The 15,173-nt window shown below is 51.9% G+C and overlaps 1 protein-coding gene across 1 annotated transcript in view; it reads right to left on the reverse strand.

The window, feature by feature from the left end:
• Positions 1–2,360: 2,360 nt before the first annotated feature.
• The window catches only part of LOC123345198 (butyrophilin subfamily 1 member A1-like), a 36,520-nt gene continuing 23,707 nt past the window's right edge, over positions 2,361–15,173 (reverse strand). The window contains exons 8-11 of the mRNA XM_044981902.1: positions 13,880–13,900; positions 11,962–11,988; positions 11,814–11,840; positions 2,361–3,418 (exon numbers count right to left, since the gene is read on the reverse strand). Of these exons, the coding sequence (XP_044837837.1) occupies positions 2,865–3,418; positions 11,814–11,840; positions 11,962–11,988; positions 13,880–13,900 (629 nt within the window). The 3' untranslated portion in view covers positions 2,361–2,864. The remainder of the gene's footprint in view (positions 3,419–11,813; positions 11,841–11,961; positions 11,989–13,879; positions 13,901–15,173) is intronic.

Below are 15,173 nucleotides of genomic sequence, written 5' to 3' on the forward strand. Positions count from 1 at the left end.
ATAAAGGTATCATAATTCCTATGGCTGGAGCACAGCTGGGACTGGACAGCTTCCTCCCCTCAAACACTGATGAGGTCCAGCATCTTGCCATTGCTCCATACTGGGGATCACCTGGTGCGTGGAGGCATGGTCACCTGGAAAGATTCGCCAAGAGCACTCCACACCTAGCTGAGCAAACAAGAAGGTATTTTTCTAAATTCCCAGATAATTTAAAGAGTGGGTCTGATGGTTGGTCACCTGAGGTCAGGGCAGTAGAGTTCAAAGTGATGATCAGAGCTGCTAGAACATTTGGTGTTATTTTTACTATATGGTCAATTACACAAGCATGGCCGTGTGACAGGGGGCTGTTAGCAGCTACAAACTGAGCCCTTTGGAAGCCAGCACCCTGGTCACTGAGAACACCCAGGGCACCGGGTGCAGTTAGAGGAGGAGGGACTGAGCAGTTTGGGTTTGGAAGGGCAGAGGGGATCACTTGCACCTGTAGGGAGCCTGATGAGGTCACTAGCTCAGCGCTGAGAAGAAAGCAGCTGTATAAGTCTGAATCAGGGAGCAGGAAGGGGCCTCCATGTAACTGCTGCTATCTTGTGATGCACAATAAATGGTAATAAAGACACTTGGTGGAGGTTCCCCGGCAGACTGCCTGCTGCTTAATTCACACAGAAGTCTGCCAGCCAAGGGTTGCAGGAACTGATGCAGGAGCCCATTCATAGTTAAAAATGTGTTGTCACAATTTACAGCATGAAGTGGCATGAAGAGATTGCAGGCAACATTCATTTTTAATTTTCTATGTCTTGTCAGATAGTACATGGGAAAATATGTTTGAAAATAAGTTAATATACAACCTGGTTTTCACTAACACAATAAGATTGTATAAAAAACACAGTAATTCCCTATTTCTCACTGAATTATGTGTAAAGGAACACAGGTAATTTTTCCCTAAAATTTTCTTCAGATATATCTATTTTTAGATTAAAATTTCCCTGTTTAAAAACTAGGAAAAACACATAACTTCAGCAGTCCATGCCACCTAGACACCAGCAGACAGGATAAAAACACCCTAAAATTATCTTTTATCTTGATTATTTGAAAATAAATACAAATGAATCCATCAAATTTAGGGCACACTGCCATGAATGGCATATTGTGAATAAATCTTCAGAACTGAATTATGACATTGAAAAATGTTCATAACGCATCACATTTAAAACAAAAATTAGTCCTAGTAATACTGTGTGATGGGGGAGGGATAGCTCAGTGGTTTGAGCATTGGCCTACTAAACTCAGGGTTATGAGTTCAATCCTTGAGGGGTCCACTTAGGGAGCTGGGGCAAAATCAGTATTTGGGTCTGCTAGTGAAGGTAGGGGGCTGGACTTGATGACATTCCAGTTCTATGAGATAAGTATATCTCCATATATTATGTGCCTCCCCTAAAACTCTGCTCAGTAGCTCTTCAAGAAATGAGGTTCAATCATTAATTTCAAGGAATTAGACCAATCAGTCACAATTTTCACAGAGCATTCCAGAAGGTTGTAGACAGAACCCAGAGGAATTGTGATAAATTTCCCAGAGCAACTTATTTTTCTTGTCATATGCAGTTTAGAGTACAAAGAAAATAATCACCCTTTTGACTGATTTGCAGCTGAGAAGAAAGGTTTCCAAATAAAGCTTCACCAGATTTCATGCTATGTGTCATTAACTTAATTGTATTGGAGATGCTGGCACTTAATTTGTGATGATTCAGTAAAGGAGTACACCCCCTTCTCTATTTCTTTACCAAACTACATTTGTTGTGACCTTATAACCAAGAACATGAAAAGCCCGTCAGTACATTGAAATCAACAGTGGACACTGACAGTACATTGCCTGCAAATAATATTTCTAAAGAAAAATAAAACTAAAAAATGGAGATTGTAGAAGAGATTTCTGTATATAGGAAAACAGCATTTGAGGTTGAGGATTGTGTTTTGTTCATTGACATGAGAAAAAGAAAGGAAGTATCATATCTTGATTACCAATTATATGTAGCTACAAACTGAACTTCTGTCAGCATTAATTCATGTGATTTTTAAAAGAATATTAATTAACCCACACAAGATTATATAAGCAATATATTTAAGTTAATTCTATCATTTTTTTCACCTATTAATTTTCAAAGATGTAGTGTAGGAGGTGGACGTATGTGCCCTGCCTTTCAGAGAGAACCAGTCAACGCAATAAAGAGAGGGGGAGAGAGAGAGACAGAGAGCAGCTGCACATATGTGTAGTTGTGATGTTTTTGACACATGTACATTGTAACTGAATGCCCCAGTCTGACAATTTAATAGTTTATTTTGTTAAGATAAATATTTTAAAATTTCACAGTTGAAATACAAATGACATTATTTAGAGAAGTTAAACTTCAATATAGATTTGAGGGAGGAATCAAAAAATAAATGTAAAAAATTACATTTCTAAAAATATGTTTACGTGCTTGTTTTTGAAATACTGTTAAAATGTAAATGAAAATATTCTAATTTATAAAATATTATTGTAACAAGATGTAAATACAAGACTAATCTTTTTTCTTTCATATTTTACATTGAGATTTCACAGGGATAGAAAATTCTGACAGGAGTGAATGACCATGATCCAACACCATCTGCTACCCCTGGGGCAGGGGATGGGGAAAGGTGAGGGCTAGGGGTTGCCAGGTGTCTGGTTTTCGACTGGAACCTCCAGTTGAAAAGGGAAACAGGCAGCATCCGGTCAGCACAGAAAGTCCAGTAGTCTGCAGTAACTGGCTCCCACCACTGTGTGTGTTGGGGGGGGGGGGCAGGAAGATCAGCAATGCTGGGAGGGGTCAGTCTGTGCCACGGGGTCACTGTCAGGTGCAGAGATTCCCTTCGGCCTGAGCTGGGGCTGGGCAGATGACCAGGGGAGCCACGTTTGTACCCCCAGCTTTGTGACCAGGATAGAAATAAGGGCGGAGAGTCCCGGAGAAGGTGCCAGTGAAAGTGAAGAGATGTGACCTGTCAGTCACATTGTAAAACGAGACCTCGCCCGCCTCATAGTCCAGGAAAATCCCCACCCGGCTGGGCTGGACGCTCACGGAGATGGGGGGAGAGGTGGAGGTGCCAGCCTTGTATTCCCCACCCCTCAGCCACATGACCCAGCATCCATTCCCAGGTGTGGGTGTGACCTTCCTGCTCATAGAGTCCCTACAAACCCCCAGAGTCCATCTAGTCTTGTCTCCTACCTCCACCTCCCAGTAACGCCTCCCGCCCGTGAACCGCTCAGTGCCCAGGACACAGGGAAAAGGATCAAATCTCTCAGGGTTGTCGGGCAGATCCTGTTGTGTGTCTCCGTATCTCACACGTTTCCGATCCTCAGACAGGACTAGCCAGGGATTTGCTGTGTCTGGATCCAGAGTCATGTCCACTGGGGAGAGAGTCACAGAGTCAGGGCCGGGGCAGGGGCTGGTCACTGGGATCAAAGGAAATTAACCTGCATCCCCATTAATTGCTGTGCTGGGGGGTCACTGCCCTTTAAGGAGACTCAGGGCCCTGTCTGCCCATGAGAGTGAACTTGAGGGGAATGACAAGAGGAAGGTGTGGGGGGATGTGTCAGTGAGGGTGGGGGAGGGGAGGGCAACAGAGTGACAGGAAGGCACCAGGCTGATGCTGGGAGCGGAAAGGGGAGGGGCAGGCACAAGAGCAATGGGGGGCAAGGGAAGGAGCAGGCACCCGTGGGTGGGGAGGGCAGGTTTTGGGAAGAGGGGAAGGGTGGGCACCAAGAAGAAGGGGGCAGGCATCCAGGGGCAAAGGGGTGTAAGGGAATGGGGGGGAGCTCCAAGGGGCAGGGGAAATGAGGAGAGGGGTGGACTCCAGAGGGGCAGATGGAGTCGAGGAGAGGGACAGGTGCCAGGGGTGGAGGGATGAGTAGTGGGGCAGGCACCAGGGGGACAAAGTGAGGCAGGAACCGGGGGAGAGGAGGTAGCTAGGGCAGGGGCGGTCACTGGAGGACAGAGCAGGAGAGGAGCAGGTGTCAAGGGGACAGAGTGGGGCGATCAGAGGGGCTGGTGCCAAGGAGCTTAGGGGGATGAGGGGGTAGAGGGGGTGAGAAGAGGGGCTGATGCCTAGGGGAAAAGAGGTGAGAGGTGGGCACCAGGGTCCAAAGGGGGGCAAGAGAAAGGGCAGGCACTGGGGCACAGAGGGGGGCAGAGGGAAGGGGGTTGCACCATCAGACAGAAGGGGTGAATGGAGGGGCAGGCACTAGGGAGGCAGAGGGGGTGGAAAAAGGAGGGGTTGGCACCGGGGGCTAGAGGGGAGCAAGGGAAGGGGCAGGCATGAGGTGGGCAAAGGAGGGGATGGGGGAAGGTGCAGGTGAACAGGGAACAAAGGCGGTGAGGGGTGGGGCAGGCACCAGAGGGGAATGGGGGGAGTGAGGGGAGGGCACCAAGAGGAAGATGGTGGGAAGGGGCAGATCCCAGAAGGGTTTCAGGGGGTCGAGCAGAGGGGCAGATGCAAGCAGGGCAGGGGGGCTGATTGGGGGGTGAGAGAACAGGTGCACACAAGGGGGCAGAGAGAGGAGTGTGGAAAAGGGCAGGCCCTACGAGGACAGAGGGGTGTGAAGGGAGGTGTAGGCACCAAGGTGAGCGTGAGGGAACACGAGGGGAGGAGCAGGACCCAGAGGGTCGGAGCAGGCACTGGAGCACAGGGGGTGAGGGAAGGAGCTTGTGCTGGGGGCGAGGGGAGGGGGTCAGTGTGGGAGAAGGAAGAGGCAGGCACTGGAGGGGGCAGAGTGCGGGAGAGGTGGACACTGGGAGGACACTGGTGGGGGGGATGGGGCAGGGACCAGGGCCAACAAGGGGCAAGGGGAGGGGAAGGCATGAGGGGGTAGAGGGGACAAGGGAAGGGGTGGCTGCCCAAGGGGGTGGGGCAGGTGCCAGGGGACAAAAGGGGAGGGAAAGGAAGGATCAGGCGAAAGGAGGGAAAGGGGGGTGGGCAGAAGTGGGTGCTGGGGCAGAGGGGAGGGGAGCCAGTGGGGCATAGGGGGGTGGGCAGCAGGCAGGAAGGGGGCAAAGGGAGGGGCAGGTCCCAGGGAGATTGAGGGGGGTTGAGCAGGGGGCAGACAAAAGGAGGCAGGGGGAAGGGGCTGGCACCCGTTGGGCAGAGGGAGGGGTGAGTAGATGGGAGGACTCCAGAGAAGATCAGAATGAGGTTAGAAGAAGGGTGGGCACAGGTGGGCGAGGGTTGGGATGGGGGTGAGGAGAAGGGCGGGAGCCAGGAGAGCAGAGGAGGATGAGGGGTGGGGTGAGAATCTGGGGTGAGGGCAGTGGTAGGCACGGGGTGACGGGAGGGTGGGAGACATGGGATCAGAGGGGGAAAAGGGAGAGGTGGATGCCAGGTGGTCAGGCCCGCTGCGGGGGGGGCAAAGGGGGCAATTGCCATGGGGGCCGGGCAATGTAAAAGGGCCCAGGGGCCCCCGGACAGCAGTGCAGTGTGGCTAAGGCAGGCTTCCTGCCCACCCTCATTGCACGCCAGACCCAGAAGTGACCGGTGGCCCCTGGGGGGGCTCTCCGTGGGCTGCCCCTGCCCCGAGAGCCGACTCCACAGCTCCCATTGGCTTGCGTTGCATTCCATATAAGCATATTTTCATAACATGAGTGTGAATATAATGTAACTGTAATATGCGCTATGCAAAAGGTCTCTTGTAAGGTATCATTACAAAGCTTATAATCTACTGAGTATGTTCATCCTATTTGTATGTATGTATCATTCTTATATCTGAAACTAGAAATATGAAGTATTACTCTGCATAGTTACAATAGGACTTCAAAGTGTGGGCCATTAATGGTGGCTTAGAATCTTGATGGCTCCCATTGACTGGAGCAATTGGTTGTAAATGGTTTATTTACTTGGAAGCCTTCCTGTATATGTGGGTGCCAGCTAGTGAGTAATGAAGTCTCAAAGGACATGTGACCATGTCACTTGATACTGGAATCCATCTTAAACCTGGTGCTCTTCCATTTAGAAGGGGAGAGGGGAACCCAGAGAGAGGCAAAGGATTCCCACCTTGTGCCAACGCTATAAAAGAGGGTGGACCAGAACAAAGGGGGCTGCCAGTCATGAAAAATCCCCAAGTTACTACCTGAGCTGGAACAAGGTCTGTACCACAGGAAAGGATTGGGCCCATACTAGGAAGGAGTTTAGTCCGTGAAAGAAGCTTATTGGAACATCTCTGAGGGTGAGATTTACCTGTATTCAGTTTCTTAATGTATTAAGCTTAGACTTGCATGTTTTGTTTTATTTTGCTTGGTAACTTACTTTGTTTTGTCTGTTATTACTTGAAACCACTTAAATCCTACTTTTTATACTTAATAAAATCACTTTTGTTTATTAATTAACCCAGAGTAAGTGATGGGGGAGCAAACAGCTGTGCATACCTCTCTATCAGTGTTATAGAGGGCAGAGAATTTATGAGTTTTACTCTGTATAAAGCTTATACAGGGTAGATGTATTTATTTGGGGTTTGGATCCCATTGGGAGCTGGGCATCTGGGTGCTGGAGACAGGAGTACCTACTGTGTGGTTTTCAGTTAAAGCCTGCAGCTTTGGGGATGTGGTTCAGACCTGGGGATGTGTTGCAGCAGGCTTGTGTGTCTGGCTCAGCAAGACAGGGTTCTGGAGTCCCAAGCTGACAGGGAAAACCGGCTCAGAGGTACTTTCAACACATCAGGTGACAGTCCCAAGGGGGTCTCTGTGACCGAACCCATCACAGCGGCCCCCCACATAGAAGCCACTGCCAGAGGGGTGTGTCGGCCACTTTTGGAAGCTATCCATGGTAAGTGCTGACCCCCTGACTCCCTCCTGCCCTAGCCTAGAACCTGCACCCAAACTCCCTCCCAGAGCCCGCACCTGTCCCGCACCCAAACTCCCTCCCAGAGTCTTCACCCCACACCTCCCCCAGCACCCCAACCCCTTGCCCCAGCCTGGTGAAAGTGAGTAAGTGTGGGGGATAGTGAGTGACGGAGGGAGGGGGGATGGAGTGAGTGAGGGCGGGGCCTTGGAGAAGGGTTGGGACAGGAGCTTGGCCTCAGGGGAGGGGCAGGGCACAGGTCATTGGGTTTGCATGATTAGACAGGTGGGCACATGGAAGCCTTGGCTGTGCGAGAAGAGCACGGCCAGCAGTGCAGCCGGCAGCTCACTAGGCACCAGCCAGCGCAGGCAGAGCACCACCCTAATGTCAAGCGGACTGTGCCCACGCTGGTGCAGCTTGTGTGTGCCTGGGGGCAGGTTCTGTCCCGGGGCCCAGAATTTCTGTCTGGAGGCCTGCAGGAAGTAGAAGTGGGTGAAGTGATGGGTGGGTGCCAGGGTTCAGAGGGTGTTTGGTGGAGAGGGCCAGGTGTCAGGAGGGCAGGGGGACAAAGGGGGAGAGTTCTAGAGGGGCAGAGATGGGTGGAGGGCAGGGGCATGTGCCACGGAGACACAGTGGGGAGACAAGGGCAGGGGCCAAGGGGAGCTGAAAGGGGTTGAAAGGAGGGGGTGGGGTGAGGGGGGGAGAATAGAGGCAGGGGCCAGGTGATCACAGGGATGCGGGAAGGGTAAGGGAGGGGCAGGTGCCATGGGTGTAGAGAGATGACATGGGGGGCAGGCCCCAGGGAATCTCTGTTAGTCTGGGGCCATGTGTGGTTGGTGTGTTACTAAGAGCAGGTCGGTGCCTTCCCCACACACAGGACAAAGACACAATAATCAGATAATCAAATCTCTCAGGATTGTCAGGCAGATCTTGACATGTGTGTTTGTGGATGTTTCTGATCCTCAGGATCCTGCCCCCTGCATCAGGGAGAAGCTGCACCGGGGGCCAATCCCAGTTCACACCCACGCAGCGCGTCTGCACTAGGGGTTTGCACTGGAGCACTGTCATGGCTGAGACACTGCTGTGCCAGGGGCCATAACCCCTCCCCTCACTAGGGTTATGGATCAATAATTACAGGGTCACTGGGACAGGGGAGCTGGACTCGGGGCTCCCAGGTGGAGGCCCAACCCACCAGGCTGCAGAATCATTCTCACTCCCACACTCTGGCCCAGTGCCCATGGCAGTGTTTAGACACAGGGAGTGTCTTCAGCAGGAGAGATTGAGGGAGCCCCACATCAGACACCTGGAGCCTAGTGGTTCCAGCCCTCATGTGAGGTGGGGAGACCCACATTCCAATTCCTGCCCCACATCACACAGAGAGATTGAACCTGGGGCTCCCAGCTGAGGGCCCAGCCACTGGGCTAAAAGCTAGAAGGGAAGCGGCGGCACCTTTTTCTGTCCATTCAAACTATTCAGAAAACTCAACATGGATTTGCAAATAGTTTGTTTGCTGAAAATTTTTATTTCAGGTCGACTAAAACTATTTGCACCCAAATTTGACCCAGCTCCACTGCAAACCTGTCTGAGCAACTTAGGAGCCCAAACCCCAGTGACTTGCAGTGGGTGACTGTCAACACCCCCAGAAATGCAGTTATGTGCAGGCCAGACTCAGGACATCAGCTATGAAACACTCCACAGCTGCTATTTAATTTGCCCTGGGTAGAAAAATTCCTCTGGGCCTCTGATCTCACCCCCACAAATCAGGCTGAAAATGGAGTCTCGGCTCTAGCCTGAACTCTCTGCCCAGAGTGATTTGTCCCCTGGACTCTGCCAGCAGCACAGACCCTCCGCAGCTGCACCTGGGCATCTCCCAGAGCAGATAATGGTCACTGAGACTGTCTCAGAGCCCCAGGGGTTCAGGTGTCTCCATCTAACGACTGCACCAGCCACCCTCCTCACTCTCATTAACCAGCCCTGGATCAGACATGCTGGGAACTTTCACACCCAGACTCTGGAGACACTTTGGAGAAAAGTGGTGGGTGCTGAGCACCCAATGGTAGCCCTGCCAATCAGCTCCTCCCTCTCCCCCCAGCACCTCCGCCCACCAGCTGCCCTGATGATCAGTGCCTCCCCCTCCCTCCTGCCATGATCAGCTGTTCAGTGGCCTGCAGGAGGCACTGGGGTGAGTGGGAGGAGCAATGGCAGAGTGCGTTCGGGGGAGGGGGCGGAACAGGGCAGGAAGAGGTGAGGTGGGGTGGGGTGGGGGTGGAGCAGGGTGGAAAGGGGCAGGGTGGGGGTGGGGCCTTGGAGGAAGGGGTGGAGTGGGAGTGGGGCCTGGGGCAGTGTGTGGGTCAAGCACCTCCTGGCACATAAGAAAGTTGGCGCCTCTGGCCCCTGGGATCAGGATCCGGGAGGTACTCTCCCCAGGAGTCACAGAAGCTCCCTAAAAGTAGAGGGCCCACCAGTGCCTGAACCATGGCCCTGCTCACCCGTGCCACCCCTTCTCCCCAAGGCCCCTCTCCCGTGCCACCCCTTCTCCCCAAGGCCCCACCCCTACGCCACCCTTTCTCCCCAAGCTCCTGCCCCCGCACCACCCCTTCTCCCTGAACCTCTGCCCTCACACTGCCCCTTCTCCTCGCGCTACCTCTTCCCCCCAAGACCCCACCCCCCCTGGTTGTTTCTCTCTTACCCTAACCCTTATGACCGGTAAAAAGGGGGAGGCCTACGCTCCCACTTTTAAAAGTGATGGGGCCATGGCCCCCTGGCACCCCGTCTTCTGGTGTGGAGAGGGGGCCTTGGGGCAGTGCCCGTGAGCTCAGTGCTGAGGGTACGAGTGGGGTTTACACTCTGGCTACTGGAGCTCTGTGTATTGAGTGTACGAGGCTGTCACAGCGGCCCTGTGAGCCTCCCATTGTCCTGGCAACATGACTCAGCCCTGACATCTGCTGGACCCTCTCCCTGGGGAAGAATTGTCCCTGCGGTGTTCAGTTCTTGGCCTCCCTGCGGAGGTGGCCGGTGGGGCTGCCGTTAATGTAAACTACGATGTGCGCGCCTGTCCTCTGGGAACTGGATTCTGAGTCTGGGCTGGGATCAGGGACTGAAGAGTGAAAGGCCCCAGCTCCCCTCACTGCCCCCAGAGCCAGCTGGTTCCCCTCTCCCCCACAGTGTGATAACAGCGATGCTCACACTTGGTGACACCCCCAGTGCCCCCAGCGGGCAGGGCGAGGGCCTGTCCAAGGAGCAATGGGCACAATCTGCAGCAAGGGAGACTGAGGCTGGAGATGAGGAAACACTTTCTAACTCTCAGGGCAGTGAAGCTCTGGACCCAGGTCTGAGGGAGGCTGTGGGATCCCCGTCACTGGGGGGGTTGTAGGAACAGGACAAACCACTGTCAGGGATGGTCTAGGCCATGCCCCAGTGTGGGGGGCTGAACTAGGTGAAATCTCAAGGTCCCTTCCAGCCCTACATTGTTATGAGTCTGTTACAGCTGTTCTGGGGCTGGGTCCTGGGGGCTCTAAGCCTGGTGTGGGGCACGTTGGAGAGTTAACACAATTAGTGACCCTGTCAACTCAGCGTCCCTGCCAGTGACCTGGCCTGGCACATGTCTGGCTGCCTGTAGCTGGCTTGGCTGGGTATTACTGTGCGGTGTGGACAGCACCTAGGGCTGGCACCTGTCCAGGTTTTCCCAGGATTGTCCCTTTGTTCAGGTCGCTGTCCTGGGAAATCTGTGAGTCTGTCCAGGACATGACAAGTCCTGGGTGTGTCAGTGACTGTAGCAGAGGAGCTGCGGGGTGGTGGTGCCTACACAGAGGGACCTCTGGGTGCAGAGTGTCTGGGAGCCCTGGGGATGGGGCAGCTTGGGTGCAGTGAGTGAGATGGGGAGGGGAGCTCGGGGCCATGCAGGTACCGGATGTGAGGGTCACCGCCTGGATGGGGGGGGGAGTAGAGTAGATCTGGTACCATGTCCTGCTTGGCGAGGTTGGGTCCCAGCTCAGCCCCAGGAACAGGAGCCCACGGGGGCTAGTGCCCTCTCCCAGGAGTGGGATAGGGACACAGTGCACGGGGGTGGGATGGGGAGACAGTGCCTGGGGTGAGGGGACAGATGGTGTATGTGGAGCAGGCAGATGTCCTGGGTTTTTTTGCACCTCCGAGGTGGCGACCCTAACAGGACCCCCAGCAGTGCTTGTGTAACTGCCCTGGGTGTCCCTCCCACCAGCTCTGTGTGGTAGGATACCCCGGAGTGCATGTTCCTCCTGGCCAGTGGTGCTGCAATGTGTGTGAATGGCCCCAGGCTCTCTGATCTCTGCTGGAACTGCCCAGACTCTCCCAGCATGCACCAGGGCGCACACACAGTCAGACAGCATGCTGGGTACAAACACACACACACAGCTCAGCCATGGCTGTGAGGCAGAAAAGCTGCCGCATGGGCTGGGCACAGTTTGTTGTAAGTGGTTCAGGGGAGTGTCACAAGCCAGTTATAAAAAGCTGTCTGCCCTTGCAGTGAGGACAGGGCCTTCCTCCCCCCAGATCCATGGAGATAATGAACAACTCTTGTCTGGTCCTGTTACGCTAGAAGGAAATTGTGGTTACAGCTTGTTCTGTGCATGGTGATGCTGCTGCTCTCCTCCCAACAGCCGCATCACCATGCTCAGACCAAGCTTTAACCACAATTTCCTTCTATTTAATTATGGACAGCTAAGAATGTGCATCCTACAGAGCCCAGGTACTACTCTGCGAAGGTGACACTAGGGGGCAGCATTTCCTCACCAATCAGCCCTTTCCCAAAGAGGCCATGTCCCTGCTCTGCAATAAACCTGGGGTGTGGCCTGCCCCTTTCCACCCACTCCCAGTGACATTGCTGTTTCCAGCCTATTGCTTTTGCTATGGAAGTGCTGGTGCACTCGGAAGTGAGGAGAGAGCTCTCAGGAGCAGGTGGGATGCCGACATGAATAAAGTGTCAGTGTTAGGTACAGTACCTGCATATAGCTGAGCTCTTCTCAACCCTGAAAGCAAACACAGAGAGAGATGAGAACTCCCCAGAGCACAGACACGCTGAACAGGACACAGTATATAACACGGATTATATTAAGGGTGTGTATGTGGGGGGCAGGAAATGGAACTTACCAAGCCCCAATTCAGTGAAGAGTTTCCCTAGAAAACAATAAATAAATAGATCTGAAACCATGCTTATAAAAAGGGTTGGGATTCAAAAACCTAAAAGGAGTCTAGCTCTTTAGACAAAAGATGCACCTAGGCATTCACAACAGTTCCAGGCACTTGCACAGCCCATAACAAGCAGTCCTGAAGGAGTGTTAAGAATGAAACTGCTGAGCTGCTAGCAAAAATATGCATCTAATTAGAATCAGCTACTGACCCAGAGGAAAAGAGGGTAGGAAATGTGGCACCTATATTTTTAAAAAAGCGCAAGAGTGATAAGGAGAATTACAGCCCAGTCAACTTAAATTCAGATCCCGGTAAATTGGCTGAAATTATAATTAAAAATAGAATCCAAAAGCATTTAGATGAACACATAGCACCAACTCCATGGGTGATCCAGGGCTGGGAAAAAAATAGTGGGTGCTGAGCACCCATTGGCAGTCAACCCCACTGCACCCCAGTGCCTCCCACCCACCAGCTGATCAGTGCCTCCTCCTCCCTCCCAGTGCCTCCCGCCTGCCGCAGATCAGCTGTTCTGTGGCATGCAGGAGGCACTGAGGGGGGAGCTGGAGGAGCAAGGGCCAGGTGCACTCAGCGGAGGGGGTGGAATGGGGTGGAAAGAGGCGGGGTGGGGCCTTGGGGGGAAGGGGTGGAGTGTGGGGCAGGGGCCTGGGGCAGAACCAGGGGATTGAGCATCCCCCTGCACATTAGAAAGTCGGTGCCTCTGCTGGTCACTCTCTCCAACACGATAGAGCAGACATTGAGGGGAGGGGTTCAGAGAAGGGAGAATGTGTTAATTAATAGTATGGAAATATTTCAGTGTGGGGAGAGATGTTATTATTAGGACTGTTCAGAGAGGACATAGCAGAGGACATGGCAGAAGTGCACATACTAATGAATAGCACGGAGATGGTAAATCGATTATCGGATGGTCCTATTCACCCTCTCTCAACATTTCCCCACCAGTTTTTTAAGTTGCTGCCTTTCAATTTCACTGAAATACTTCTCCAAGAAATACACAGTGACTCTTCACCATCAGGTATCACTCAGACCAAGAGCTGAGTAGCGTTATACATATCTAGGGAGAGTGAGGACAGTCACAGTATGTTAGAACTGCAAACTTATTGAGGATGTAAAACCTCCTGTTTCAGGGCATAAGCTGAGCCTGAACTGCCTAGAGCTAGGAAGAAAGGTCCCATCAGGGCAGGGTGTTCCATGATTGTCTTATTGGGGTTTCTGGAACCTTTCCCTGAAGCAACTGGTGCTGTGGGAGACAGAATCTTTGCCAGATTTGCCATGGCAGATCAGACTAGGGAAGAAGCTACTGTGTGATTCTGTTTACTGCATGTACAGGTCAAGAGTTACTATACAAAATCACATTACAGTACCTAGGTAATTATCCTAAATGTCAACTCTAAGTTAATGCATTTGTGAAAATCTGCCATGAAATGTTATAAAAATAAATCGCAACTTAAATGTCTGAAAGTTTAGAAATTCACAATTATACATCTAACCCCAGCTCCCACCATTGTGCAGCCAATTTCTTCCTGGCTACCACCTTCCTGATGGGGAATGTCTCTGATGGAGAAGTTAGTGATGGGGGAATGTTAAGTCATAATAATATTTCTAACTATATAGTGAATGACAAAATAATACATTCATCTGATCCCTTCTGCCAATGACAAGGAAGCAAATCCCCAGGGTATTTCAGTGGCTGGGGCTCTGGTAAATATAGCTAGTATGTGTAGATCGGAGGGGGTTATGGTGGAGCTCTACTTTGCATGCAGTATAAAGCAGACTGTGTTCCATTTGATAAGAGCCCTCAACAGCTGCTTAAGAAGTATGTTATATTCCCTCCTCGCTAACATTAACAAAGAAACCTTACCTATTTCTTCACGATGTTCTTCTACAAATAAATCATAAAGAAGAGGATTTGATTTAACACATTGCACATTTACAGGAGTATTTTCTACAATTATCTATACATACACAGGCTTACAATGTTCCCATTGACTGTATTATTGTCAGGCCCTTGTGTAATGTGATTATGCAGTCATTTGCTTAGCAACATTATTTTCACTTTTTAAAAATTGCCACATAGTTGTGCTCCGTAATTGGTGTTTCTGATTTTTGGGTTTAACTGATAAACACTAATTAAAAAAATCCCTAATAAAAAGAAATACTTTCAAAGAAAACCATCTGTAACAAAACAGCAATGTCTGCCCGAGTCTGCAGAGAGCCTGAAACCTGTGATCTGAGAGAGATGAACTGCCCCCTTTATCTCAGGTTGTAGACTCTAAAGCCTTATAGTGACAGAATTCAGAGCTATTGCATGGCTGATAATTTGATCAGAAGCACTCAGTAGTGTGCTTCTCCCTCACTGTTTGATGTAGTGACAGAAAGTGGGACAGAGTGCACTGAGGCAGCTGCTTGCCCTGAAGGCTGCTGGGTTTAGAATAATGAAATCAAGGCCTTTCCCTCCCAAATTTAAGTCACCTCTGCCTGTGGCCAAAGGGGGCAGATGTATCCCCTCCTCAGTCTGAAATGCCACCTAGAGTAGGTCTTCACTGCAGAGTTAGCCCAGGTGATCAGCATCTGGGTCAGAGCCTCTGGGTTAACCTAACCTGGGTGTGAGCAGCCCCACTGCAAAGCCCTACCCCAGTTACTGTGTCTGCACTGGTGCTGTGCACCCTGTGTGAGTCCCTAGGACTGCTGGAAACATATCCCATGGTTCTCCGTGCTGAGTCAGCTGAGCCACACTAATTTTTCCCTGTGAATTATGGAAGAACTTCTCTGTGCTTCTGGCACAGCCAGGGGACTCATGGGACGGCACTGGAGGACTGTCAGCATCAGCGGCAGCTCCAGGCACCAGTGCTCAAAGCGCATGCCTGGGGTGGCAAGCTGTGCGAGATGCCCTGCTAGTCCCTGCAATGGCGGCAGTCAGGCTGCCTTCGGCGGCATGCCTGCGGAAGGTCTGCCAGTCCCGTGGCTTCGGCAGCGGGTACGCCGAAGCCGCAGGACCAGAGGACCTCCCACAGGTGCGCCGCTGAAGCTGCGGGACTGGGGACCTCCTGCAGGCAAGCTGTGGGAAGGCAGCCTGCCTGCAGTGCTTGGGGCGGCGAAATAGCTAGAGCCGCCCCTGGTCAGCATTGTTTTAACCTGTGTCCTCAGTGCAGAAT

Source organism: Mauremys mutica, chromosome 12 (genome assembly GCF_020497125.1).
Source record: "Mauremys mutica isolate MM-2020 ecotype Southern chromosome 12, ASM2049712v1, whole genome shotgun sequence".
Lineage (NCBI taxonomy): Eukaryota > Metazoa > Chordata > Testudines > Geoemydidae > Mauremys > Mauremys mutica.